Source organism: Sus scrofa, chromosome 12, assembly GCF_054392235.1.
Source record: "Sus scrofa isolate SSC_HxYL_T2T_F1_AM1 chromosome 12, Sscrofa_HxYL_maternal_Yorkshire_Landrace_v2.0, whole genome shotgun sequence".
Taxonomy (NCBI): Eukaryota; Metazoa; Chordata; class Mammalia; order Artiodactyla; family Suidae; genus Sus; species Sus scrofa.
The window spans coordinates 66,104,674-66,131,451 of NC_139394.1; the positions used below are offsets into that span (position 1 = coordinate 66,104,674).

The 26,778-nt window shown below is 66.7% G+C and overlaps 3 protein-coding genes and 1 non-coding gene across 24 annotated transcripts in view; 3 read left to right on the top strand and 1 right to left on the bottom strand.

The window, feature by feature from the left end:
- The window catches only part of TOM1L2 (target of myb1 like 2 membrane trafficking protein), a 77,134-nt gene extending 73,799 nt beyond the window's left edge, over positions 1-3,335 (top strand). For all 13 annotated transcript variants that reach the window (XR_002337412.2, XR_014821976.1, XR_002337411.2 and 10 more), the window contains one exon: positions 82-3,335. Coding sequence is in view for 10 of the 13 variants with exons in the window: in XM_084986434.1 (XP_084842560.1) it covers positions 82-396 (315 nt within the window). In the remaining 3 variants the exon portion in view is untranslated. The remainder of the gene's footprint in view (positions 1-81) is intronic.
- A 4,583-nt stretch (positions 3,336-7,918) lies between these two features.
- SREBF1 (sterol regulatory element binding transcription factor 1) lies at positions 7,919-25,343 on the top strand. Of its 3 annotated transcripts, XM_084982939.1 has the most exons (20): positions 7,949-8,175; positions 15,441-15,516; positions 16,845-17,276; positions 17,674-17,861; positions 17,944-18,081; positions 18,159-18,380; positions 18,974-19,088; positions 19,267-19,484; positions 19,698-19,899; positions 20,003-20,181; positions 20,334-20,595; positions 20,675-20,841; positions 20,977-21,145; positions 21,841-21,949; positions 22,193-22,302; positions 22,395-22,527; positions 22,682-22,847; positions 23,301-23,501; positions 23,590-23,701; positions 23,993-25,343. In XM_084982939.1, exons 1-20 carry the CDS (start codon positions 8,107-8,109, stop codon positions 24,232-24,234), a joined length of 3,510 nt encoding a protein of 1,169 aa, XP_084839065.1. In that variant the 5' UTR covers positions 7,949-8,106; the 3' UTR covers positions 24,235-25,343.
- On the top strand, positions 23,138-23,230 carry MIR33B (microRNA mir-33b). Its single transcript, NR_162187.1, has one exon. It is a non-coding gene; the product is annotated as a microRNA mir-33b (primary transcript).
- Positions 25,237-26,778, bottom strand: part of RAI1 (retinoic acid induced 1) — a 103,447-nt gene continuing 101,905 nt past the window's right edge. For all 7 annotated transcript variants that reach the window (XM_021068026.2, XM_084986327.1, XM_021068022.2 and 4 more), the window contains one exon: positions 25,237-26,604. In XM_021068026.2, the coding sequence (XP_020923685.2) occupies positions 26,590-26,604 (15 nt within the window). In that variant the 3' untranslated portion in view covers positions 25,237-26,589. The remainder of the gene's footprint in view (positions 26,605-26,778) is intronic.

Genomic DNA, 26,778 nt, shown 5'->3' on the forward strand with positions numbered 1-26,778 from the left:
GGAGCAGGGGGCAAGGTGGTCGGAGCCTCTGTGCCACTGAGCCCCCCACCAATCCCGGCCTGGCCTTGTGTTGTGTTGCAGAGTTCGACAAATTCCTGGAAGAAAGGGCCAAAGCCGCAGAAATGGTTCCCAGCCTCCCCTCTCCCCCAGCGGAGGCCCCGGCCTCCAACCCTTCGGGCCGGAAGAAGCCAGAGCGGTCAGAGGATGCGCTCTTCGCCCTGTGAGCTGCCCTGTGGTTGGGCTGCCAGGTGGCAGGTCACTGCTCGCTCCCCGTCCACACCAGGCACTGGCCACTCCTGCCATCCCCAGCCCCTGCTTGGTCCTGTGCTGCTCTGTCTCCATGGAAACACCACTGCATTTGCTCCCAGGCCTCCCACTAGTCCCGACCAGCTGTAGCCACCTCCTCCGTGGGCGGTGGGACAGCCCCGCATCCCCTGCCCTAGAAGAGCCTCCCTGGGGCTGATCCTGAGCTGTTCCCCTGGTCACCTGCCCACACAGACGGCCCCTCTCCCGCACGCACATCCCGAGCTCGGCCCGTGCCCAGCCCGTCTTCTCCCCTCGGTGCCCCGTCCCACTGCATCCCCCGCCGAAGAGCAGGCTTACACCCTCGAGCTCCACCCCTCCCTGGACCGCTGCTCCCTGACGCGCGTCCGCACTTTAGAAGGCTCTGTGGTGCCCTGGGTGGGTGTCTCGTGCCGGACCCCTCTCCTCATACTCAGCTGCAAGCCCAGGCCCATGGCCGGGCCTGCCTGCTCTTGGTGTGGGGGGCGCCACACGGCCCTGCTGGTGGCCCCTGGCTGGCGGGCTCCTGCAGGGATAACACTCCTGGAACCAGGCCACCCCGCGCACACACAGGCCAAGCACAGGGAGGGCTGGCTCTGGCCGCCGGGGAGAGCTCTGTGCAGTCCCGAACGTGCTTCGGCCTGGCCCAGGGCAGCCTCCGCGCTTCCACATCCAGGGCCCAGCCACAGGCGGTTTGGCACCTCGGCCGAGATCGCAGTGACTAAGCAGTCAGCGCGGAGCAGAGGCCCCCGCAGGCTCCTGGGCCTGGGCCTCAGCGCCTCAGCCTCCCCCAGACTGTCCTGACAGCCTGACCTCCTCCCACCCCCACACCCTCCAAGCCAACCTAGGAGGGGCTAGTGCCACCTGCTCCCACCCTGGGTCCTCACTGGGGTCCCCGGCCTGGGCAGGGCACTTGCAGCTCGCTCAAGCCCAGTCCAGCCCGCTCCACCCGGTCCTGTGGCCCCAGAAGAGCAGAAACGCTGCAGCTGCTCCACAGCAGCCTGAGAGCACCGCGCCAACCATGCTGCCCAGGCCTAGGGGTAAAGCTTGGCCGGGCCACCTCATGTTCCTCAGGTGGTCAGCCCTTCCCGCCTGGCAGCCCGTGCAGGGAGCAGAGGCTGGGCCTGACTCCAGCTCAGGGGGGAGCATCTAGGATGGGGCGGGGGGGCTGTGTGGGCGCCAGAAGGTTGTGCAGAAACACTGCCCACCCCAGGACCGGCATGCAGCCTGGCACCTCCCGGTTCCTTGGAGGGCGCCCAGGATGCCCTGCGCGGAGCTCAGCCAGCCAGCCTCCAGTCCTGCCCCCTCCCACCCCACCCTTGGGCAGCAGCGCCTCCCTCCTCAGCGTTTCCAGGGCCGGGGCCCCAAGGACAGCTTGTTTGATGCTGAGATGTCTAAAGTCAGCTGACTTGACGTGAGCTGCAGAGATGGGGCTATGGTGCCGGCGACCCCAGCCCGCATCCGGAATCCCCCGCCCTCCGATGCAGTCTGGTGGGGGGGGGCTGGGGACACCCGCCTTGCCAGCCCACGGGCAGGCAGCTGGGCCTCGGGGTCAGTCCTGAGAGAGCTGCAGTGCCACAGCAGCCAGGCCCAGAGTCCACTGAGGGAGGAGCCGGCCTCCCACCCTGCAAAGGGCAAGACCCCACGGCCGGAGGGGCCGGGGGAGAGCATCTCCCTGGGGAGGCCCCAGCAGAGCCGCCCCCCAGCGCCAGCTGGTCAGCCAGACCCGGCTTGGAGAGGCCTGGCTGCCGGGGCAGCAGGTGGTGGTGGAGCCGCTGGCCGCCCGTCTGGAGCTACGGCCTGGCCTACCTGGGCCCCTCTCGCTGGCTCCCTTCTGTCTGGGCAGCACGGCCCTCGGGCAGCCCTCCTAGCGGGGGAAGGTGGCCAGAGCCCTCTGCCCAGGACACCGGGACCCTCCAAGCCACTAACCTTCCACCAGTGTTAGAGATCAGAGATACAGTGTGTACTTAATTACACTAAATTATTGCTGGGATTCCCTATAAGCACTAATTATACCTGATTGTAGGTTAAAATATTTATTTTGTCAAAATATTTTCTTGGGGATGTGTTTAACCTTTTCTGTGTTCTTTGTGTGCTGAGCTGTGAAAACTAACCATATCCTGCCTGCCTTTGGGCCAGCGGACAGCAGCAAATGGGAATAAGTGCCATCTGACTCGGGCACTGGTGGGCCTTTGGCCAACCTGCCCCGGAGTGGCCGCCCAGGACCCCCAGGCACCGCGCAGGCAGACACGTGCCTGGCTTAGCTGCGCGCACAGAACAAGGGTCAGCGGCTGCAGTGGCCCGTCGCTGGCCTGGGCCAGAGGGAAAGGTGGTCGTCTTGTCTGTCCCGTCTGTCTGTCAGCCCCTGGGTGTGCGTGACTGCTGTCTGTCCTGACCTCGCCTTGGCTCACTGCCTTCACAGCACCCAGGGGCCCAGCGGGGTGGGGGTGGCAAGGGCTGAGGCCCTGGGCAGCAGTGGGTGGATTCCTGGGGCATCCCGGGGCAGACGGCTGCTCGCGCCCACGCTCCCGCTCCTCCTATTCCTTCCTGCTGCCACGGCTCCACTTTGCCCCCACACGCTTCTAACTCGGTCCAGGGGCCCTGGGCCAGCGAGGGAGAAGCACCCGCTGCCCGCACCAGCCTCTGCACCACGCACCCTCTGGACCCTGGGCCCCACCCCGTCCTCCACCGGGGCAGATCCGCTTCACCCCGCGGGCTAGGTGTGTGCCCAGTGCCAGCCCTTCCTGCCCCTCGTGCCCCCAGAGCAGCTGTCAACCCCGGAGTCTCACTGCGTCACTCCAGGTGCTCCTGGAGGAAGGGGCGGATATTTATCTCCTCGAGTTTGCACTTCATGCGTGAGGGGCTCTCAGGTTTGGTGTCCGGCCATCCCCCAGCCTGGCGTTCTGTCACTGTCGTGTGTCTCTGCCAGCAGTGGGTCTGGAGGGCGGTCAGCGGCAGCGCGTCCATCCACCCACTGGCTCCCCTTCCAGAGGTCGTCTCTCTAGTTTGGGATCTTGCATGTAACATACTCCCCAATAAACAGACAAACACACCGTCCTGTGTGATCTCTGTCCAAAGGGCCTGCCTTCCGGACCACCTTTCTCTGAGCATGGCCCCCACCACATGCGCACCTGTCCCCTTTGGTCACCCTGGGGCACAGCCTGCTTGGGGACACTGGTCAGAGCTGCCATCAACCCGCCACAGCCAGCCTGATTGCTCAGACCAGGGGCTGTGGTTCTTCCTGTCTCTCCCGTGCCCAGGAGTGTCCAGGCCTGAGCCACCTCGTCGCGCCCTTGAGGCCCTGGGACAGGGCTCAGGTGCCCCTGGCTGGGAAGTGTCCTTGATACTGGGGCCCGAGCCTCTGCCGAGGGCAGGACCCAAGCAGCCCCTCCTTGCCGACCTGACCAGTCATCCTGCAGGCTCTCAGGGCTGAAGCCCAGCGGAGTCCTGGACAGTCACCGCCCCCCACCACCCTAGGCAGGGACACAGCACAGGCCTCTTTCGGGCCTGGAGTGTCTGACACGGGGCTGGCGGCTCAGGACCCACGGTCCCCATTCACGAGGACTGGGGACCCCCACGCTTCGGGGGCCTCTGTCTCACTCCACCTGCCACCCACCTGGGCTGGGGGAGGTCCCAACACGGCCCCTAGTCATGGGCCCACCTGCCTCCCATCCGCCACCCTCCCAGAAGAACAGGTGTTCAGGTGGGCCTCCCTGCCCATTGATCCCTGGTCGTTCTTCCAGGGCCTGCAGGGCAGGGAGACCCTGAGGGAGCAGCCAGGGGGCACAGCACTGGGGCTGCACGCTGCTTGCAGCTGGAGGATGGCGGGGGGGGGGCTGGGCAGCCCCCAGGGAGACCTCAGAGTCTCTGGTGGGCACGTGCCACGATGCATTTACTTCCTTACCACAGTACCAACTGTTCTTTGAAGGGAAAGGTTCTGTGGAAAAAGAAGTTTGGAAAACAGTGGAGTAAAGGCAGGCAGCATCAAGATAAGGATAGTTGGCGGCCCAAACTCCTCACTTGGAGATGGCACCTTGGAACTTTCTTGGTTGGTTGATTTAATCAGAAAAGAAATTTATTGACCTTATTCAAGTTCGGGTATTTCAGCTTCAGGCACAGCTGGATCCAGGTGCTTAGAGCTTTGGTCAGGAATTTGCCTCTCTCCGTGTCCTGGCTCTGCTTTCTCTGGGTTGGTTCTTCCACCTGGCTGACTGGAGGCTGCTGGCAGCTCCAGGCTGACATCCTACATGCAGAAAGAGGCGCCTCATTCCCAGTGGTTCCAGAAGTCCCAGAACCCGCCCTAAAAACCAGGCTGCTCACAGAGGGAAGGTGGAATCTGGGGAGGTACAAGCAATGGCTGGCCACTGCGGTGTGGATGGAGCGGGCCAGAGGCAGGAAGGACACACCTAGGGGCGCAGAGGCAGGCTTTTAGAATCCTTTCAGTAAGTACTCCCTCTTCAGAACTGGAGCCCTGGGGAGAGCTGCTTTCCAGAGATGGGGAGGGGGCAGTGTGGGACATCGTGGGTCTTCTCGGGGCTCAGGACTTCCTGCCTGCCAGTCCCCCACTAAAACACCCAAGGTGGCGTTTTTCTACAACCTGCTTCTTTTCCAAGGACAGGGTCTCTGGGGTCCTGAGGAGCCGGGGGTGGCAGGCAGGAGGCTTTGAACAGACATGACTCACCCAGAAATGCCATTTGCTGCAAAGGAGCCCCGGCCAGCTCTTGCCGGGTGGCCTTAGAGGGTGTGTCTGCACAGGGGCTCCAGGCCCTTGGCAGCCCAGGAGGCACACAGCACACAGCTGCAGGGAGTCAGTGGCCCTGCTGTTCCTTCCCCATCCGGCCTGGGGCTGCAGATCCCTGAACTCCCGGGGTGTGAAACAGGGTCATGGGTAGTGAGCCCGATGCCTCCAGGGCCCTGCCTGGGTGGATCCCAGGGCTGGACGTAGCTCACTGGCCATGCTGTATAGCCTGCTGTTGCTCAACTGCCCCGGTTTTCAGGAAAAACAAGGAATCCAGCCTTTGGGGGAAATCTCCATTTGACAATGAACTCAAAGTCAGAATCTGTGTACACCTGGTCCAGGCTGGAGGGTGTCAGATGATGGCTGCTCTTCTTGTCTCTAAGCTGCACCCCTCCACCATACAGCCAACCTTGGGGTTCAAGCAGCTCTCTGTGGAGAGTTCAGAGAGGGCTAGAAACGACTTGCCCAGCACGCAGCAAGGGCCAAGTGGAATGCGAATTCAGGGTCATCTGGGACCAGAATCATCCATGTCAACGGCCACAAGGTTCCATTACATCCAGGTGGAGGAGTGAGGGGAACCCAGGGCCCCCTGCTGGGTCTGCACTGCCACAAGCTGGGCAGGTGCCAGCTTAGCTACTGCAGAATGAAGGACAAACGCGCAGGTGGGTGGCAGGGGGGCTCCAGGAGTGCAGCGGGATTTCAGTAGCCTGCTAGGCAATGCCAGTGCCTGCCCTGTCACGCATCCCTGAGCCTGACCACCGAGGACATGGCTCGGCCGGGCCAGCGGCCCTGGCAGAAGCCCTGACGGAGCTGGACACCTGCCCCCAAAGCCTCTGAACCACAGAAGAGGCTCCTGCGCCTCTCAGACGCCCACGGCAGGAAGGGCAGATGCGAACCCAGCCTCACAGCTGGCACTTGGGGCCCGGCGGTCGGCGGTCGGTCGGGGCCCGGGAGGAAGTCCGAGCCGGAGCGCGGGGTGGGGCGGGGCGCCGGGTCGGTCTCGTGGCGCACGTGACCCGGCCGCCGGGAGCTGGGCGCTGACGCCGCGTCACCCCACTCGGGGCCGCGCGCCCATTGGCTGCGCCGCGGGCCGGGGCGGGGCTCGTCCGGCCGACGCCCGGACCCCGCGCGCCCGCCTCTCGCAACCCCCGCGGCCTCGCTCTGCTCACCTGTGAAATGGGGCTGCTGGCGGCCCCCCCCCCGGGGAGGAAGGGGTTAACGCGGAAGCGCCGGCCCGGGGCGCGCGGTGCGGCACGAGCGCGGAGCTCCCGGGCGGGGCCGGGGGAGGGGCCACCCAGGGGCAAGTGCCCTGAGGGAGCGCGGCCCCCACACGGCTTTCCGCACCCTCCCCGGAGCCCCGTCCCCGCTGGTCTCAGCCTGTGCCGCCCAGTGTGTGTCTCTGGCTGCTCACATCCCTACCCGCTCCCAGGACTGTGCGCCGCCGGGGGCTTTCACTGCACCTGGCGGGTCTGGTCTAGGCTGCAAGTCTCCGTTGGCCTGGCCTCCCCCTCTCCCGAACTCCTGCATTTATACGCGCTTATTGACTGCGCTTGCTCTTTACATATGCGGTAAATTCAGCTAAAAGCCAGTGAGGCAGGTCTATGGGGACCATGACTCCAACACCCCTTTTCACAGAGACTCAAAAAGGTGAAGTAAGTGGTTCCAGGTCACACAGCAAGCAGCTGAAAACCCGGACCGGCTGCCTGACTCTGAAGTAGGTGCTCTTTAGGCTTGACTCGCACGGGGAAAGATTTTCAGGAGAGTCACCAGATCCACAAGACTTCTGGGTGCTTGGCTCCTACTTGGGGTGGTGGGGCCAGGGGCGGCAGGATGCAGGGGGCCGAGAAGGGGGATCCCCCGTTCCCCAGCATTAATTCATCTGGAGTGCCATGCTGGGAGATCCTTGAGCAGGGCCACTGGGGGGACAGATGTGGTTTGGATATCCCGGCCCTGGCCACCCCGGTTCTGGGTAATTTTCCACAGCAGCTACTTCTGGGAGGGGCACAAAGAGCCCTGCGTGTCTAGGCTGAACCCCCGGGACTTGGACCTCCAAGGCCTCTCGTGGCCCGAGCACCCCGCCCCTCCAGTCCAAAGTGTTCCACTCCTTTTACCCCCTCGGAGGGTGTGCAGTCTGAGCGAAGCAGGACTCAGGATGGCTGCACTCCCCCGAGGCGGGGGTCGTCTCCGTGGCTGCCCTCTCGCACAGGCAGCCTTCCCACTTCCAGAACCTGAATGTTAGTTCTGGCTTACTCAGACCGCCTCCCCCGCCGCCCAGCTCCGCCCCCAACCCACAGGACCTCCCTCCCCAGCCGGGCTGCCTCCTCGGACCTGGCCCTCCACGTGTCATGACCTAGGGCAAGGTGGCCCGGGTCTAAAGCAGTCTGCCCCTTCCTCATCCCGACTGCTCCTGGGGACAGGTACCAAGATGGGGGTCAGATAGCCCCAGGCCCCAGCCCTGTTGCTGCCCTGAGTGGCTGTGACCTTGTGCAGGTGTCATCAAGGCGGTCACAGCTGAGGAAACCGAGGCACACAGTGCTGACGTAACGGGCCCCGAGGCCGCACAGCGGGTCTTAGAGCTTGAACTTGGGTGGTCTGTCTTCTAAAGAGCCAGACCACGGATGTGGGTTTTGTAGGGTCACCTCCCTCCCTCCCCAGGTCCGGAGATCTCTGGGAGGGACCCAGTCCTGCGGCTTCCACTCGGCCCCCTCGCTTGGTGCTGGAGAGGCCGGGGTCTGCCCCAGCCCCGCAGGAGTCGGCACCCCACTTGGATGGAGGGGCCGGCGCGGCGGGTGTGCGGGACAGACGCGGCCGGGATCTCGGCTTTCCCCAGGTGGGGCGGGCCCGTCCGCTGGGGGCGGAGCCTCCCCGCAAGTCCAGGCCCCGCCCCGCCCCGCCCGCAGAGCCGCCGCGGGGGAACCCAGTTTCCGAGGAACTTTTCTCGGGCGCCGGGCCCCACCGAGGCCAGGGCGTGACGCGAACGCGCAGAGCGGCTGCGGCGGTCCCGGCGGGCCGCCGGGAGGAGGCGACTGCGCCATGGACGAGCCGCCCTTCACAGAGGCAGCCTTGGAGCAGGCGCTGGCCGAGCCATGCGAGCTGGACGCGGCGCTGCTGACCGACATCGAAGGTGCGTCAGGGACCCACCGGGCTCCGCGCAAGTGCGGCGCGCAGGCTGCGTTCGCCTTTGTCTCTTGGGTGGCGGGGGATGCGGGCGCCGGGGGCGCGGGGTGCGGGCGCGGAGCGGGGGCCGGGGCGCTGACTCCTTGCGGGGCGCTCGGGGCGCTCCGCGTCCCTGGGCCGAGCGCCGCCGGCCTCGCTGTCCTGTCCGCGCGGACCCTCCCGCGCCCGCCCTGGAGTCTCGGGCCGCGCCGGGTCCTGGGAGGCCCGGCACCGGGCACGTGCGCCTCCGGCCGTCCCGGGCCGCGCCCCGCGACCTGTGAAGCCTCAGCCCAGAGGCGGCCTCGGCGGGAGCCTGGGATCCGGGCGTCGCCGAGGCCCCGCCCCCGCTCAGCCGTGACGTCAGCGGGAGGTTACTCTCGGTCATTCCCTCCGGCCCGAGAGTTCAGCTCGGCGCTGGAGCCCTCGCGCATGCGCGCAGGCGTCCTCCCGCCCTTGCCCGCCCGCGTCCGGTTCTCGCAGCCGGCGTGGGCACGCATTTATCGAGCCTCCGCTGAATATCAGGCCCCGTCCCAGGCACCAGGGGTTCACAGACAAACCTGGGCCCCCCTTTTCTTGGGAGCACAAAAATCCCCAGGGAAACCCATACGTGGATGTTTAGTTACACCTTGTGGTAGCTCAGGGGCTGGGCAGCAGCTTCGTGGGGATCGGTGGGGTGAGACCTGTGGGTCATCCCGGACCAGCCAGGAAGGATGTCGTCCGGCAAGCATGGCGAGGACTTAGAGATGCCCGGGAGGTGAGGCTAGGCAGGTTGGCCGAGGGAGGTCGGCCAAGGAGAGGAGGGGGCAGCTGCGCCGCTCACTTAGCTGTGGAAGCACCGCTCTGGTTGTTCTGCAGAGAAGGCGCAGCAGGGACAGTTGGGAGGCTGTTGCCTGGCTGTGCAGCACGCAGTCCCAGGCCCTAGCGAGTTGCCTCCATGGTTGCTGGGCAGTTTCGGCCACGCTGGCTTCCTTGCTGTCGGTTGATGAGAAAACAGGGCAAGAGCACAGGACTCAAACCTCCCACAACCTGGATGCACGTGTCCTTGGAGCCTGTGGCCCCCCCGGGTATCACATGCCTGCTTCTCTCCTTGGTCCCACCAAGCACGGGCCCGCCTGAGAAACCACAGCTCAAGCCTGCTTACAGCCCCGGGGGTTAGCAAAATGGACAGAGCTAAGCCCCCACTTCTGCCCTCCTGCAGCCTTGCGGAATGCAGAGCTGGCAGCACCCGAGAGTCTCCAGGTCCCCAGGAATGAGGGTTGAGAGGAGGACCAGGCGGGCCTGGAGTCTAGGATGGAGAGCTGGTCTGCATCCCGAAGGCAGTGGGGAGTCGGGCTGGGGCGAGGCAGGACAGTGCCAGGCTCGGGTGGTGTGCCCGAAGGCCCCCCCGGCTCTTGGGGCGGACGATCACACCGTGCGCAGGGAACACGGACCACTTCTTGTGTGCTGGGCGCTGTGCTGACCACTGAGTCCTCCAACAGCCCCAAGTAGGTAGCCTGGAGGCACAGAGAGGTTAAGTGATTTGCCCCAGGTCACACAGCCAGAACTTGGCAGAGCCATACTTCAAACCCAGGCTGTGGGCTCCGGGCTCACGCTTTTAACTGCTAGGCTGCTAAAAGTTTATGTGTGTTGGCACTGGGCGGTTGAGAGGGGTGCACCACAGAGCAGGGAACCCGGGAGGCTGCTCCATAGTGGGGGTATGCTGGGGGCCTGGGAGGGGTCAGAGGTCACATGGCCACCTCTCTGTCCCATCCCAGAGTCTTTGAGTCATGAGACCGGGGGCCGGCATCAGGGAGCCAGCCTGTGGTCTCGGGTCCCACCCGGCCCAGGCGTCTGCTTCGGCCAAACCCTGTGTCCTGTTCTTGGGGTGGAACTTTCATCAGGGGTCCCAGCTCTGTGCTGAAGGCACTGGCCTGGCTGCAGTGCACCGGGCGTCTGGGGGCTCTGACTCCACCCAGCCTCCTTTCTTGCTCTTGCTCTGGGCTCCCCGTGGCTGTGGCCCCGGGGTGCGTGGGAGTATCCTGAGAGAACTGGGCTTGTTGCTGCCTCTGTGCTCGTCCTCACCTCCCTGCTAGGTAATTCATGAGAGCTCGCCCGAGCTTCTCAGCACAGGGAAGGCGTGATGCCCAGGTCCTCACATCTCCTGCGGGCCCGCCCTGGCAGAGGGGTGGCCGCTGTCTTCACGTCCCAGGTATCTGCCGAGGGAGGGCAGCCTTCTGGCATCTCCCCTGCTCTTCTCCCCTGGCACCAGTCAGCCGCTGGGGCCCTCCCCACGCCTCTCCCCATGGTATCACATGCCCGCTTCTCTCCCTGGTCCCACCAAGCACAGGCCCTCCTGAGAAACCACAGCTCACGCCTGCATACAGCCCAGCATCCCTAACCACTGTGGCTCCCCATTGCCCAAGACAAGTTCCCTCCGTGATGTCCTGTCCCTCCAGGCCCCACCCAGGTCACATTCTGCCCTGGTGTGCAGCCTACTCCTCGTTGCCATGTCCAGAGTCTGCAAGAGGCCTCTCCCACCACGTACATCCCCTTTCTTGGCCTTTGGTACCCGGCCTGCCTGAGCCAGGGCAGCAAAAGGCCCGGTGTGGCCACGCAGCACCCCCTCTGAACTGCCGCCCGCTCCCGGGAACAAGCTGGGGGCTCGGCCGCAAGATTGACCGCCCTTGAGCCCCGGGGGCTGCAGCCCTCACACCTCCCAGGGGCCAGAGAGCAGCGGCAGGGAGCGCGCCAGGGTGGCAGGCGGCTCGGAGCTACCACCTGCCCGATGGTCACCTCCGGACACAAACATCCCGAGTGCCCTGGTCAGCCCCAGGCAAGGGTCACCACCGGGCAGAGGCCTGGGACCTGGACTTCGCCCAGCTGATAAGTGCAGCCAGGTGGGAATGGCCGTGCCTGCCAGAGGAAGTGCCTCTGCCCTTGTGTCCTGCCAGCCACGGGTCCAGTGGAAGTGCCCTTTGACCCAGGGCCTGCCGGGGACTTTCCTCTCTGAGCCCCACGTCTCACATGGCCCCACACAGGAGGTTGTATCGGCAGGGGTGGGGGAGCCTTACAAATGCCGTGGTCACCTCCTCGCCCAGCATACACCGGGGAGGGGATGTCTCCGCTGCCCGCCTGCGTGGCAGCTGAGGGGTGAGGCGCAGCAGGGGGCGGGCCCAGGCCAGGAACCTGCTGATGGAGGGTCTGAGCACAGCAGGTGGCTCCGAGTCTGTGGCCCTCGTTGATGGGTTGCTGCCCTGGGGGATGTAAATTAAAGCACGCGTGAGGTTCCCGTCCCACAGCTGTGGGCCTGAGGAAAGCCACCCAAATAAAGCTAAATGACCAAACTCAGCGCTGGCCAAGCGAGGAGGAAATGGGACACTTCGCAGGGAAAGTTGTAAAGGGGTTTGTCTTTCCCAGAGAGCAGCCTGCGGCGCTGCAGGAACAGCTGCCGCCTTTGCACCGACACACCCGCTGCAGGTTTCAAACAGCTGCAGGGCCTCTGCCCCCAGGCGGGAAGTAGGCAGAGTTTCGATAGAGAATTTCAACCCCGAGTGTTGCGGGCGGGAGGGGGACCACTAGTCCCCCCCCCCCCCCCCCGCTCCCCGCTGCCCCTGCCCGGAGGTGGCTTTTCAGCCAGCAGCGGCTTGCGTGTGTGCCCCGAGCCCACACCTAGGAAAGCCGCTGGAGCTGGTGCTGGCCAGCGTTTTGTCTAAGGGCCACGTTCAGGGTCCCTTGGCCGGTGTGTACAGTGGCAAAAGGGAAGAAAGCGAGAAGGTGACAGGGGAGCAAGTTCTGAGAGAGGAACAGGCGTTTGCAGGGGGACAGAGGGTAGTGGGAAGGGCCTTCCTGGGAAAGGGGACAGCGGGGGTGGACACACGGGGGCCTTCGGTGCCGCAGCGTTCTGAAAGCAGACAGCGGAAGCGAGGCTCGACGGACGTGGCTGGCCGATGCCGTCGGGCATGGTGCTGGCTGTCCGCACAGCCCGCGGTCTGGTCCCCTATGCTCAGCCCTGTGTTGAGGGATTGGGGGGTCGCTGGGGGGCTCTTGTCATGGTGGTTAGGAGGGCCTCCGAGAGGAGGAGGTGCTGGGGCCGAGCCTTAGAGCTTTGTGCTTGCCTGAGTGGTGGCCGCGAGTTGGGGCAGAGCCGTGCTGGTGTTGGGGCCGAGGGGTGTGGGCTGGGGGGCTGGCAGGCCTGGGTCGAGTCCCAGGTCCTCCACCTGATTGCTAAGGGACCTGGGCCTTGCAGCCTCCCTCGGAGCCTTGGTGCCCTCATCCTGCCCAGGTGCGTCCGGGGCGCCAGCCTGGGGCCATCCTGTTCCAGGAAGAGCAGGTGCACTCGTACCCCTGGGCAGCCCTGCGCACACAAAGCGCAGCCTGTGCCCCTTGCCACATGACCAGCTGAGGACATGCGAACCTGCCGACCCGGTCCTTGGGGGCTCGAGGAGGCACTGCGGGGATGGCTGGCCAGCAGGTGCAGCCCTGCTTCCTTCCCTGCCCGCGCCCTCCCTCCAGCGGGCAGAGCTGCAGAGGGGCGGCTGCTTCATTCCCTCACATGTCTTCACAGCTCCGCGGACGTGGAGACCCGCTTGCGGATCCCTGAGAAATGGTGTGCTTGGCCCTAGCGACAGACAGCCACGGGTGGAAGCCACACTGGCCTCCTCCCACCTCAGGGCCTGTGCACTTGCTGTCTCTACTCAGATGTCCCCTCTTCAGAGAGGCCTGCCCTGACTGCCTCGGTTTCCCCACGGTGCTCGGCAGCACCTGTGCCTCCACTCTTCCATGTATCTGCAGACTGTCGGTGTCCCTTTGCTAGAACGTAAAAGGCCCACAAGGGAGGTCTTCAGGCTGTGTCCCTGTACCCCAGGGCTCAGCACAGGCTGGACATGCAGTAGACGCTTCGGAATTGACAGTCGATATTGTCAGTGAAACAGATCTGGGCTTCATGGACCAGGTCATGTGGGGAAGGTGGTGAGCTCCCTGTCCCAGGAGGCATGTAAGCACAGTTTGGGGTTCAGGGTCTCATGCAGGTTGGATGGGCCATGGGCTCCTGTGATGGTCAGAGCAGGACTCGTGCAGGCTCGTGGTGTGGGGTGTTCCCAGGATTTGCAGCATGGCGCTCCCAGAATAAACAGGCCTTTAGAGGGAGGTTTGAAGGTAGAGCCAGGGAGGGCGGGAGGGGGCTCAGGTTTCCTGTTGGGTCCTGATGGAATCCGGGCAGGAGAGGAGGAAGGAGAGGAAAAGGAGGGTCTGGCTTGGGGAGGGCGGGAAGGTGAGGAGGGGGGCAGGCGGGCCCACCTGTGCCTCTCTTCCCTGCGTTAAGGGCACGCGGGCCGCCCCTCCTGCCGGCAGCTGAGCCTGGGCTCACTGGAGGTTGGGCCCCACTTGGGGGGAACCCTGGCCAGCCTTTCTCCCGGGAACTGGGGTGAGACAGCGGGGAGCTTCCTTAAACAGTGTGCCCTGGGCGCCTTTCTCGCCTCCCAGAACCCCCTCCTCCGAGATCAGGGGTGAGGGACTCCCCTGGGACTACACAGCAAGGGAGGGCTGGGGCGCAGGTCCAGCCCCTCTTGGCCCTGGCACCCGGCTGCTGCAGAAATTGGCTCTATGTGTGTGTGTCACGGGGGTGGGAAGTCCAGTCGGGCCATGAGTTCAGGGGTGGCCCTCTGCATGCCACCAGGTGCCTGTTCCTCACTGCATCTTAGCTTAGGTTGTGTCTCCCGGCCTGCCTGGGGTGGGCCCCAGGAGGTGGCGGCAGGGCCGCTGGGAGCCTCTCCTTCTGCCTCCTTGGTCTGGATGCGTTGGGGCAGGGCATGGCCAGGTGAGAAATGGGAAGCACAAGAGTGCGGAGAAGGGCAGAGGAAGGTGGCTCCGGTGGGGCGGCCGGCCACGGCCCTGCTGGTCCACCTGCCAGGTCCTGGGCTCACACACGGGAGCACAGTGAGGACAGGACCTGCCGTGAGTTTGAATTCAGACCTCGTGTCTTCTGGTCTCAGTCAGGCGAGGTCAGAGCCTTCCCAACAGCAATGTCTTGTGTGACTTTTCGGGTGAGGGCCTGGCAGAGGAGAGAGGGAAGTGGAGGTGCTGGAGAATTCTGCTGCCCTCGTTACCCTCCCGCACGGCCGTGGCCACGGCAGGAGCCGGGCAAAGGGGGAGCGTGTGTGTGGGAGAGGCAGCCTCCTGGAGAGGGAGAGCATCCGGCCAGGGCTCTCCGGCCCCCACCTGCCACCGGCCCCCACCTGCCACCGTCGGCTCCATCGGCCCCTCTAAGGCTGCGGGAGACCAGGAGAGGGAGCAGGGCTGGGCCCAGCTGTGGCTGGAGGCCGGCTTGAGCCCTGGGGTCTGTTTGGCCGCAAAAGCCCAAGCTGGCAGCCTGGGCTGCTGGCCAGGCTCTGTCCCTCTGAGTGTGTGGCGCTCTGACCTTCGAAGCCGAGAGAGGCCCAGGTGGCCCCCCAGCGACCCCGAGCCTGTCACCCTCCGCCCCAAGGCCTGCCCCACCCCACAGCGAGTGAGTCAGGCTCCCCCCTGAGACTGCTGGGGAGTGTGGGGGTGGGTTCGCCTTCCCGGACCCCCACCCCAGACCCTGGCCCCTCTGCAGAGGGCGTCAGCTCTGGCTGTGCACTTGCGGTGGGGCTGTCCCTTCCGCACTCGCTCAGGCTCCAGGCAGTGGCCCGGCCCCGGCCCACGGGGTGGGGACTCACGCTGGGGCTGCCGTGAGGGGGAGGTCCCCGCCCCCACGGCCAGACAGCCCTTCGCCTCACTTGAGCCTGCACCCATTACTTGTCCCCGTCGATGCAGGGAAACGTGCTCGTCCCATTTTCCCGGAGCGCACTGCGACTTAGCGCGGTTGAGACCCGCGGCGGAGGGCTGGGCCATCCCTGGCCCACCCCCGGCCCCGCGCCTCTCAGCCCCCGCAGCCCCTTCGGCCGCACTCTCGGAGATGGCGGGACGTGACCGCCAGTAACCCTGCGGACGTCGGCGCGGGGCGGGTTAAGGGCCGGCGTCCGCGAGTAACCCCGGCCCTCTGCGGCCCCGCGGGGCGCAACCCGAACCGCGCGGTGGGGGTGGGGCGGGGCCGGGGCGGGGCCCCGGGAGGCGGTGGCGCGGCCGCTGATTGGCCGCGCGCGCTCACCCCATGCCCGGCCCGCGGCCCCGGGGGCGGGGCCGGCCGGCGGGGCGGGGCCCGGGCGGGGCCGGCGAGGGGCGTGGCCGGCGGCGGGCGCTCGGGGCTTTCGCTGCTTTAAAGCGCGGCGGGCCGGCGGCCCTCGGCCGGTGGAGTCCGCGCGCGGAGACCGGCGGGCCAGCCGCCTGGACGCCCCGAGGGGCGGCGGGCGCGGGCCGCGGAACCATGGACTGCACGTTCGAAGGTATTTTTTGAGGACCCCCACCCCTTTATAGCAGAGCTTCCGTCTCCGCCGTGGGGTCCGTGCCCCCGTGCGCAGGGGGGCGGCCGGAGCTCCGAGTGAGAGCCCGCTCCTGAGGGGAGGAGCACCCGCTCCCGGCTCTCCGGGGACCTGGCGGGCCCTTCCCACCTCCGCAGTCACCCCCACCCCAAGCTCCGAAGCGAGAGGGCAGCTCTCCCACATCCCCTGCCGCCCAGGGAGAAGGGCCGCTCGGGCCCCCCTTTGGGGGCGCATGGTGGGCTTGCCGGACGGACAGTGGAGCCCTGGGTTCGGGCGCTTGTTCTTTCTGGGCCTCAGTTTCCCCATCCGTGGAAGGGGCTCAGGAAGCCTGGGCGAGGGGCTCCAGCCGGTGGAAGCAGCCTGTGCCAGTAGGCTAAGGGGTCTCCGAGGGCCCAGGAGGGCTCAGCCTGGCACCCCCCTGCCCTGCTCTGCCGGAGGTGTCGCAAGGCCCCCTGCGCAGTCACTTTCCCGCCGGAGCACCTGTCAGGCAGTGTCGAGGCCCCTCTCCTGCCGCTGGCTGCCTGCCTGCGGAACCTCTGGCTGCCCTGCCACAAGGGCTTTCATCTTGCTGTTGTGCACATGAGGAAACCGAGGCCCAGGGGCAGAAGCCACTGGCCCACACCCCACCGCCCGTCGGTGGTGGGCAGAGCTGGAAGCTCAGGCTGGGGATCACACTTGGGGTTCCCACAGTTTGCTCATGGGCCTGCAGAGCACTCCGACCCAGTGGGTGGCTCCCCCAGTGGGTTAAAGGGCCCTGGGCTGACCCAGCCGGGCTGCTACTTGCCTTCTGGGGGAGAGGGCCCGTGGCCGGGCTGGGGCTGTGGGAGGGAGGGTGTCCCAGGCGGCACGAGGAGGAAGGGGAACAGACAGCCAGAAGCGACTGCTTCTGTGGAGCGGAAGCCGAAGCCCAAATGGCCGGTTCCGAGGCTGCCTGGCTGCAGACGGGGCTTGGGCTTGTGCCCAGAACACGCAGGGATGCACTGGCTGGCGCACGCGGGGCAGGGGCTGGCTGGGGCTCCCCAGAGGGCTGGGTTGGGGAGGCAGCTCTGGAGCTGGTAGTCGGGGCCCAGGCCTCGGAGGGCCTAGCCTGCGTGGCACTGGCTCGTCCAGTGTCGCAAGGCTGTTTGATGCACCAGGCAAAGCTCCAGATGTCACAGGGGCCAGGGCACATCTGTGTCCTCGAGCATGGGCGCCCGTGTGTGGCTTTCTGTCTTGGTGGCGTCGCTCCCACGTGTTACCACGGTGTGGACGAGGGCCGCGCAGATCCGTGACGCCGCCTCTCCTCCCCTCAGACATGCTTCAGCTCATCAACAACCAAGACAGCGACTTCCCCGGCCTGTTCGACGCGCCCTACGCTGGCGTTGCAGGAGGCACGGACCCCACCAGTCCTGATGCCAGCTCCCCAGGCAGCCCGACGCCGCCTCCTTCCACCATGAGCTCCCCGCTTGAAGGCTTCCTGGGGGGGGCCAGGACGCCGCCACCGCCCCCCGTGTCCCCAACCCAGCCTGCACCCACCCCGCTGAAGATGTACCCGTCGGTGCCTGCCTTCTCGCCTGGGCCGGGCATCAAGGAGGAGCCAGTGCCACTGACCATCCTGCAGCCCCCCACCCCACAGCCCCTGTCTGGGGCTCTCCTGCCCCAGAGCCTTCCAGCCCCCGCCCCTCCGCAGTTGAGCCCTGCCCCCGTGTTGGGCTACCCCAGCCCTCCTGGAAGCTTCTCCTCAGGTAAGGGGGCGTGTGGAGGGAGGGGGCAGCGGAGCACAGGGTCAGGGGGCTGCTGTGGTCTGACTGGAGGTCCCACTTGGTGGCCTTTGGGAACAGGGTCCCTGCTCTGCTGCTTGAGGCGCCCCCGTCCCTAGCAGCACCCGGGCTCCTGTTGCCGGCGCACTGCCCCTGCTCCCCTGGTGTCCGCAGCAGCGCTGCCCTTGCGCAGATAAATGCGTGGCTGGGAAGCCAGCACACTTGCATCAGAGCCCCAGGCAGGGCCTGTCCAGATAGGCCTGAGGCCACAGGGGTGGTGACTCATCCAGGGTCACACGGTGATGAGGACGGGGCAGGACGGGGCGGGTTGAAGGTGGGTCAGGGCGGCCTGTGTCCACAGCCCCAGCCTTTGTCTCTGCAGCGACCCCTCCAGGGAGCACCTCACAGACGCTGCCTGGCCTGCCGCTGGCCTCTCTGCCCGGGGTCCCGCCCGTCTCCGTGCACACCCAGGTCCAAAGTGCGGCCCCCCAGCAGCTGTTGACAGCCACGGCCACCCCCGTGGTGTCCCCTGGAACAACCACTGTGACCTCGCAGATCCAGCAGGTCCCGGTGAGGGGGCTGGCCAGGCACCAGGGAGGTGGCAGTCCCGGCCAGCCCCTGAGCCCCCAGCTGAGCCCTCTGCCTTCCTTAGGTCCTGCTGCAGCCCCACTTCATCAAGGCGGACTCCCTGCTCCTGACGACCATGAAAACAGACATGGGGACCCCTGTGAAGGCGGCGGGCATCGGCTCCCTGGCCCCTGGCACAGCCGTGCAGGCAGCACCTTTGCAGGTGGGCAGCTCGGGCCAGGCAGGGGGCATGGGGTCTGCATGCATGCCTGCCTGCCCTAACCGTGCCTGGGCCCGCAGACCCTGGTGAGCGGCGGGACCATCCTGGCGACGGTGCCTCTGGTAGTGGACACTGACAAGCTGCCCATCAACCGCCTGGCAGCTGGGGGCAAAGCCCTGAGCTCAGGCCAGAGCCGTGGTGAGAAGCGGACGGCTCACAATGCCATCGAGAAACGCTACCGCTCCTCCATCAATGACAAGATCATCGAGCTCAAGGACCTGGTGGTGGGCACGGAGGCGAAGGTGCGGGCAGAGGCCCTGGCAGGGCGGCCCTGGGGAGGGCCGCCTGGAAGGCAGAGGCGGGTGGGGCTGAGCCTGGACAGCCAGGGCCCAGGGGCTCCGTCTGTTGAGCTAAGCTTCATGGAGGCGCGTGTGCTGCGGGCTCTCCTAGGCGCTGGGGACTCAGCAGGAACAGACAGGCACCCCGCTGTCAAGCACCTGTGCTCCTAGCAGCGTGCCAGGGGCGCCAGCAAAGAGGACAGATGGCCTGAGTGCTGTGCCAGAAAGAACGAAGCAGGAAGAGGGATGGTGGGAGTTTCACATCTGAATCGGGGTCGGGGGGGCCTCACGACGGTGTCGTGGTCTGAAGGGGGCTCGGGAGCGAGGCATGAAGGTGGTGATGACAGTGACGACAGTTAGTCAGACGCTGCTGTCAACCCTTAGGCCCAGCCTGGCAGGTAGGTTCTACCAGGGCAGGAACCTTCCGTGCAGAAGGAATAGCAGGTGCAAAGGTCCTGAGGCCGCTGTGTTGCGGAGCAGCCCCGCTCCCTCTGGCTCAGGTGCCCGCTTGTCTGGCCTGACCAGCCACCTGTGCTGTCCCCCTCCTACCCCTGCAGCTGAATAAATCCGCCGTCTTGCGCAAGGCCATCGACTACATCCGCTTCCTTCAGCAGAGCAACCAGAAGCTCAAGCAGGAGAACCTGAGTCTGCGGACTGCTGCCCACAAAAGCAGTGAGTCCTGGCCTCTCTGGCCCCGCCTGCAGCCCTGTCCCCACCCTGGTCTCACCTTAGGCTCTGGCCCTGCCAGGGCCCTTAACCCCTTCCTTGGCCTTCGCCTGGCCCTCCGCTCAGATCTGGGGCGAGGTGGGCGTGGCGCTGCCGCCCAGCCCTGCTCCTTTCTGGCCTGCAGAGTCTCTGAAGGACCTGGTGTCCTGCAGCAGCGGAGGCCGCACCGACGTGCCCATGGAGGGTGTGAAGCCGGAGGTGGTAGACACCCTTAGCCCGCCCCCCTCCGACGCCGGCTCGCCCTCCCAGAGCAGCCCCTTGTCCCTCGGCAGCAGGGGCAGCAGCAGCGGTGGCAGTGGCAGTGACTCAGAGCCCGACAGCCCGGTTTTTGAGGACAGCCAGGTCAGGCCCCGCAGGTCGCCCCTCCCCGTCATCTGGCAGTGTCCTCTGAGCCACGGGGCTGGCTCAGGCCCGGGCACGTCCTGCCTCGCGTTTCGCAGACAGAGCCCTGTGGGGCCCCAGGGTGGCGCACGGAGCACTGACCCCTCCGCCCCAGCCCAGCTTTCTGGCCACTCCCGCCCCGTCCTCACCCCTCCTGCCCCGTCTTCCCCCCAGATGAAGCCAGAGCAGCTGCCGGCCCCCCACGGCCGGGGCATGCTGGACTGCTCCCGCCTGGCCCTGTGCGTGCTCGTCTTCCTCTGTCTCTCCTGCAACCCCTTGGCCTCACTGATGGGCAGCTGGGCTCTCCCTGGCCCCTCCGATGCCACCAGCGCCTACCACGGGCCCTGGCGCAGCGTACTGGGCGCTGAGGGCAGAGGTAGGCAGGCCGGCCGTGGCCGTGGGAAGGAGGCTCCTGCGGATCTGGGCTTGGGGCTCTGGATTTCCTGGGAGCTGTGTCCTCAGGCTCTGTCTGCCCTCAGATGGCCCTGGCTGGGTCCTGTGGCTGCTGCCCCCGCTGGTCTGGCTGACGAATGGGCTGCTGGTGCTGCTCTTCTTGGCGCTTCTCTTTGTCTATGGAGAGCCGGTCACGCGGCCCCACTCGGATCCAGCTGTGCGCTTCTGGAGGCATCGCAAGCAGGCCGACCTGGACCTGGCCCGGGTGAGGGGCTGGACCCCGGGCTGTGGGGGTGGCAGGGCAGGGAAGGCACAGGGCCCACCAGGCATCGCCCCGCCCTCCCACTCCTGTCCACCCCGCAGCCCTCCACTGACTCTCTAGCACCGACCCTTCTCACCTGGACCCCTCGTCCCCAGGGGGACTTCGCCCAGGCTGCCCAGCAGCTGTGGCTGGCCCTGCGGGCGCTGGGCCGGCCCCTGCCCACCTCCCACCTGGACCTGGCCTGCAGCCTGCTCTGGAACCTCATCCGCCACCTGCTGCAGCGTCTCTGGGTGGGCCGCTGGCTGGCGGGCCGGGCCGGGGGCCTGCGGAGGGACAGCGCCCTGGAGGCGGACACCCGCACCAGCGCCTGTGACGCGGCCCTCGTCTACCACAAGCTGCACCAGCTGCACACCATGGGTAAGGCGGGCGGGGCCAGGCCCCAAGGGTGCCCCCCTCCCCTGCCCCCCACCCAGCCTCACGCCCTCCTGTGTTCCAGGGAAGTACCCAGGCGGGCACCTCGATGCCGCCAACCTGGCGCTGAGTGCCCTGAACCTGGCGGAGTGTGCGGGTGATGCCCTGTCCGTGGCCGTGCTGGCGGAGGTCTATGTGGCCGCTGCCCTGCGAGTCAAGACCAGTCTCCCCCGGGCCTTGCACTTTCTGACCGTGAGTGGGCGGTGGGCCGGCGGGGCCGGGGCTGCCCAGGAGGGGCCATTGGTTGTGGGGCGGCGGTGGGGTGGGGCGGGGGCGCGCCTCTGGCCCTGCCTGGGTCCAGCATGACGGCTGCCCACCCCCCCACAGCGCTTCTTCCTGAGTAGCGCCCGCCAGGCCTGCCTGGCACAAAGCGGCTCGGTGCCTGTTGCCATGCAGTGGCTCTGCCACCCTGTGGGCCACCGTTTCTTCGTGGATGGGGACTGGGCCGTGTGCGGTGCCCCCCGGGACAGCTTGTACAGCGTGGCTGGGAACCCAGGTGCCTTCTCACCCTGTGCCTGTCGCCTCCCCTCCGCCTCACCCCAGCCTCATCCTCCGTCGTCCTTCCTGCCCAGGCCCTGCTTCCCACGTCTCTGCTGCCCTGCTCACCCCGGCCCGGGCCCCGCCATGTGTTGTTGCTGGGGGGCTGCAGGGGTTGGGGGGAGGCCCGTCTGGCTCTGGCTCAGTTGGGGCTCAAACAGGGAGACGGGGGAGTTTCCTTTGTGGCTCAGTGGTCAGTGAACCCGACTAGCATCCAGTGGGTTAAGGATCCAGTGTTGCCGTGAGCGGTGGTGTAGGTCGAAGATTCGGCTCAGATCCTGCGTGGCTGTGGCTGTGGTGTCGGCCAGCAGCTGTAGCTCCGATTCAACCCCTGGCCTGGGAACTTCCATATGCCGAGGATGCGGCCCTAAAGAGGAAAAAAAAAAAAAGCAAAAGCCAAACAGAAGGACGGGCTTGGGGGCCGGTAGCTGATTTGGGAGGTGCTCTCAGGCCACCCCCATGTGCAGCGAGGGGTCAGGGGAGGGCATGCGAACAGGTAGGACATCTGCTGGGGGCGGGGGCGGGGGCGGGGTGCTTGGCCACCAGCTTTCATCTGGCTCAGAGCCCTAGGTGCGGCTAGGTGCGGGGGCGCTGCCTGCGGACGGGAGAGGTGGGGCCTCACCCACCGCCCCCCTCGCCCTCTCCTCCCCGCAGTGGACCCCCTGGCCCAGGTGACTCAGTTGTTCCGTGAACACCTCTTGGAGCAAGCCCTGCATTGCGTGGCCCAGCCCAGCCCCGGCCCTGGATCAGCTGATGGGGACAGGTGAGTGCCCCTGTGCTCCTCACCAGGCCAGAGCCCCCCACGGTGGAGCCTGGGGAGGGCCTTGTCCGTGGAGCCCACATCCGGGCCGGGAGTCCGGGGCTCAGCTGCCCCAGCAGCCTGGCAGGAGGGCGGCGGCAGTTGGGAGCCAGGCAGCCAGGCTGTGCTGTGCGGGGAGGTGGGACAGGCCAGGCCCTGTGAGGACCCCTGTCCCCTGTCCCAATGGCCACTCCTCTCCTGCCACAGGGAATTCTCAGAGGCCCTCGGGTTCCTGCAGCTGCTCAACAGCTGTTGTGACACAGCCGGGGCTCCTGCCTGCAGCTTCTCCATTGCCTCCAGCACAGCCGCCACGGCCGGTGAGCCCCCAGGCCCCCCACCCCCGTGACTCCTCGCCTCGAGTGCAGTGTGGCTGGGTTTCAAAGACCCCTCTGTCCCCTGCTTCCTGCAGGCACAGACCCGGTCGCCAAGTGGTGGGCCTCGCTGACGGCTGTGGTGACCCACTGGCTGGGGCGGGACGAGGAGGCGGCCGAGCGGCTGTACCCGCTGGTGGAGCACCTGCCCCGCGCCCTGCAGGAGTCCGAGTGAGCGCGGGCTCCGCCCTCCGCCCCCCACCTCTGTTCTGGGTGGTTGGGGTCCCCACCATTTCTACCCCGAGAAGCGAGAACCAGGGCAGGGGGGGCTCAGGGAGGCCAGAGGCCTGGTCTGACCATCATACCTCTGCCTTGGCCCCCATAGGAGACCCCTGCCCAGGGCAGCTCTGCACTCCTTCAAGGCCGCCCGGGCCCTGCTGGGCCGCGGGAAGGCAGAGTCTGGCTCAGCCAGCCTGGCCATGTGTGAGAAGGCCAGTGGGTACCTGCAGGACAGCCTGGCCGCCACGCCAGCCGGCAGCTCCATTGACAAGGTGAGGGGTGGGGCTGGGGGCCCGGCAGGTCTGGGGGGGGGGGGTCGAGGCCTTTCCATTCCCTGGATGGTCCCTTGGGGCTGCAGAAGACTGCAGGGGTCGGCCCAGCAGCACAGAGCTGGGGGGCTAGTGGGCCTTGCTTTCTGGCTGAGGCTTGGGTCCAGGGGAGAGAGGCTGCCCCCTCTGGTCTCAGTGTCCCCACCCCAGGAGCAGGGGCGGGGCAAGCAGTGTGGCAGGGCCCTCTTGGAAGGCTGCTCCAGAGGCAGGTGGTGGCATGGTGGCCTGGAGAGCGGGCGGCCCCGCGGTGCATTGCTGTTGCATTGCACGTGTGAGGCGGGTGCAGTGCCTCGGCAGTGCAGCCCGGAGCCGGCCCCTGGCACCGAGGGCCCCCACTCCTCCCTCCCCCGAGCCGACGCCCCCTGACCCCTGCCCTGCCCTGCCCACCACCCCCAGGCCATGCAGCTGCTCCTGTGTGACCTGCTCCTTGTGGCGCGCACCAGCCTGTGGCAGCGGCAGAAGCCGCCCCCACCCTCCCAGGCCTCGCAGGGCTCGAGCAGCGGGGCCCAGGCCTCTGCGCTCGAGCTGCGCGGCTTCCAGAGGGACCTGAGTGGCCTGAGGCGCCTGGCGCAGAGCTTCCGGCCTGCCATGCGGAGGGTGAGTGGCCCTGGGCCCCCGTGGGGACGCGCGGTGCGGGGAGGGCGTGGCGGCCTGGCCCGAACCTGCCCTGGCCCCTCCTGCCCAGGTGTTCCTCCATGAGGCCACCGCCAGGCTGATGGCCGGGGCCAGCCCCGCGCGGACGCACCAGCTCCTGGACCGCAGTCTGAGGAGGAGGGCGGGCCCCTGCGGCAGAGGAGGTGAGGGGCGCGGGGGGTGAGTGTGAGTGTGAGTGTGTGTGTGTGTGAGTGTGAGTGGAGCAGGGGAAGGGGCGGGGGTGGCCGTGAGACGGACGGGACCGGGGGGCTTGGCGGCGGCGTCCTGATGGGGAGACCCGCCTGCGAAGGCCACCGCGGAGGACGGTCCTTGGCGGAGCCCGCGGCCGCACGCGCCTCCGGGTCTCAGGAGGGCGGGGCCGGGCGAGGGGCGGGGCCCCGAGCCCCGCCCCCGGCGCGACCCCGCCCCTGACGCGCCCCTGTGCGCGTGCGCAGGCGCGGCGGCCGCGGCGGCGGCGGAGCTGGAACCGCGGCCCACGCGGCGGGAGCAGGCCGAGGCCCTGCTGCTCGCCTCCTGCTACCTGCCGCCCGGCTTCCTGTCGGCGCCGGGGCAGCGCGTGGGCATGCTGGCCGAGGCGGCGCGCACGCTCGAGAAGCTCGGCGACCGCCGGCTGCTGCACGACTGCCAGCAGATGCTCATGCGCCTGGGCGGCGGGACCACCGTGACCTCCAGCTAGACCCCTGCGGGCGGCCCAGCCCCAGCGACCCCGTCTCAGTCTCGACGGCCGAGGGCAGCTCTGGAGCCCCGGCCCCCGGCTCGCCGGCGGAGTGCCCGGTCCCTGGGGGTATGGAGACGCGGGGCCCGGCGTTGACGGGGCCGTCCAGCCCGCACCCCGGGTCGACGAGCGGCCGCCAGGGTGGTGCTGGCCTCTGGTGGCCGGCCGAGGGATTGCCGGGGCCTGGCGGCCGCCAGGTGCCTCCCATTCCACCCACTGGCAGCCACTCCGCGGCTTTCCCTCTCTGTCCAGGGGGAGGAAAGGGGTGCGTTTCACTGGGCCGAGGGGCCGGCTTGGCCTTCCTTGCCGCCGGGCGCCTCCTTCCCTCTGGGGAGGCCTGTGCGTAGTGTAGATGGGGTGCACCAGCCTCCCGGCCTCTGAGGCTCGAGTGTTACTTAGCCTTTTGCAGACTTTATTTTCATAGGTTGAGAAGTTTTGTACAGAGAATAAAAAAGGAAATTATTTATAATCTGGGCTTTGCTCCTTTGGGGAGGAAGTGCTTGCTGACCAGAGAGAAAATCCTTTGGGCCTTCCGTTTGTTCCCCAGCACCCAGGCAAAGGCCGAACAAAATTTCCTCTTCCCCGTATTACGGGAGGCCCGGCCCTAGGGCCTCCAGCTGATCTGGATGCCACTGATGGTGTTTGGGCTCCATCCCTCTTAACTGAAGGGCCCTTGTGGTCTCAGCTGTTCCTGCCTGCCTGGCCTCCCAGCTTCGACCCCCTCCAGGTCCCAGGGTGAGGTGGGACGCCGGCTCCGAGTTCTTGGGGCTCTATTGTGACATGAGCTACCGTCTAGGTCTTCCTGTGTGTCAGTCTTGTCCCCCTGGGCAGCTGTCTCACACGAGGCTGTGTGGCTGTGGGCTCCCGCAGCCGTAAGGGCCAGAAACCCCCTACCCCCCACCCCCCACCCAACACCTGGCCCCTCTCCCAACAGCATCTGGTCGGAATCCACAGGCCGCAGAATTCCAAAACAATCGTTGTATCTTTATTGACTTTTTTTTTTTTCTGAATGCAATGACTGGTTTGTTTTTTTTTTTACTCTTAAGGAAAATAAACATCTTTTAGAAACAGCTCGATACACACAATCTTCAGTGTGAAGCAATATACTAATAAGAACACTAATCGTCTTACCATTTACAGTCTTCATATATATTATATATATGTATATGTATACATATATATACACTATATAACGAGGCCAGATATAATACACACGTTCACCATTTTACAGTCATATGTACAAGAAGTTGCTAGGGCGGCCCCGGGTTGGGGCTGCGTCAGGCCTATCGAAGCGTGGACATTGCCGAGGACACGGACGGACAGGCAGACGAACTGGCGGGCGCAGGCCCGGGCGGTGGTGGCTGCGTGGGGGAGGGGGCATCGTCGGAGCCCCCTTCCCGCAAGGGCCCCGTGCTGAGGAGCGCACGACGCACGGCGGCGACACAAGGGAGAAGCGAGCATGTTCCCAACATATATACATTCTATGTGACATATATATAGAGGGGCGCACGGGTGTGCACATGGATCGAGCGCTGTCTCCGCTCTCCCGTGCTCGTGGCACTGCGGCCCCCGGAGACGGGCGGTCTCGTCGAGTGCGGTCTGTCACGGCTCTTCCTTTTGCGTTCCCGGGATGGACTCCGGGGATGGGGCGGACTGGAAGGGGGAACGAACACAAGCAGCGAGGGCTGGTCCTGCCCACGCCCGGGGAAGCCCGCATCCCCTGAGCGCGGGCCCCAGTCTCCCAGCCCTGCCCGACCCGCACGAAGGTTTTGGCCAAGGCTGAGCGGGAAGGGCGCACAGCCTCCGGCCTGTCCTGCGCCCCAGCCTCGTTCAAGGAGGGACGCTCTTGAGGGGAGCCGCCCTCGGCCTCTGGGATCCCAGCCCGGCCCACCCCCGGGGTGCTCAGCTGCGTGCCACCACCGACCCACGTGGAATGTGTGCCAGGTCATACTGGAACTTCCAGGGAAGAGGCGCGTCCCCAGGCTCAAGGCCCTCCACCCCCACCGGAACCTGGCTGGCCCCAGGAGTCTGGCCACTCCGCGGGCTCCCATTCTCCAAGCCTGGCTGGAGGATGGGGGCGAGAAGGCCCTGTGCCGTCAGGTTCCGGGAGCAAAGGGACCCGGAACGTGTTTTCTTCCCAACCCGGGACCACCAGCTTCCGCCCGAGGCGGCCAGATCCAAGATCCGGGGTCTGAATCGGGGATCGGCTCGGGACTGGCGCCGGGAGCAGCGCAAAGGCCCGGGGGCTGTGCAGGCGAATCCTCTCCCTCGGCGGCTGGCAGGCAGGCGGGCTCCGGGGCTTCGGCGGAGGGCGGATTACAACGGCAGCCTCTGCGGGGAAGAAACGCGCGGCGCCCAGGGTGGGTGGCGGTGCGCGAGGGGTTAACTCCCCCAGACCCGCCCCCACACGAGGCCCGCCCCCCCGTGCGCCCGCCCCCTCGTGCGCCCGCCCCCAGCACGTGCCCGCGAGCCAGCGGTCCCGGGACGCCGAGCGCCGACCCGCCC

Excerpts from the sequence above, each read along its gene's own strand:
- SREBF1 (XM_084982939.1), top strand. The coding sequence starts at position 8,107 with ATGCGAGCTGGACGCGGCGCTGCTGACCGACATCGAAGGTGCGTCAGG. Across the intron at positions 8,176-15,440 it reads ACCCACCGGGCTCCGCGCAA|ACCGGCGGGCCAGCCGCCTG; the intron begins GTGCGGCGCGCA and ends CCGCGCGCGGAG. Across the intron at positions 23,502-23,589 it reads TCCGGCCTGCCATGCGGAGG|GTGTTCCTCCATGAGGCCAC; the intron begins GTGAGTGGCCCT and ends CCTCCTGCCCAG.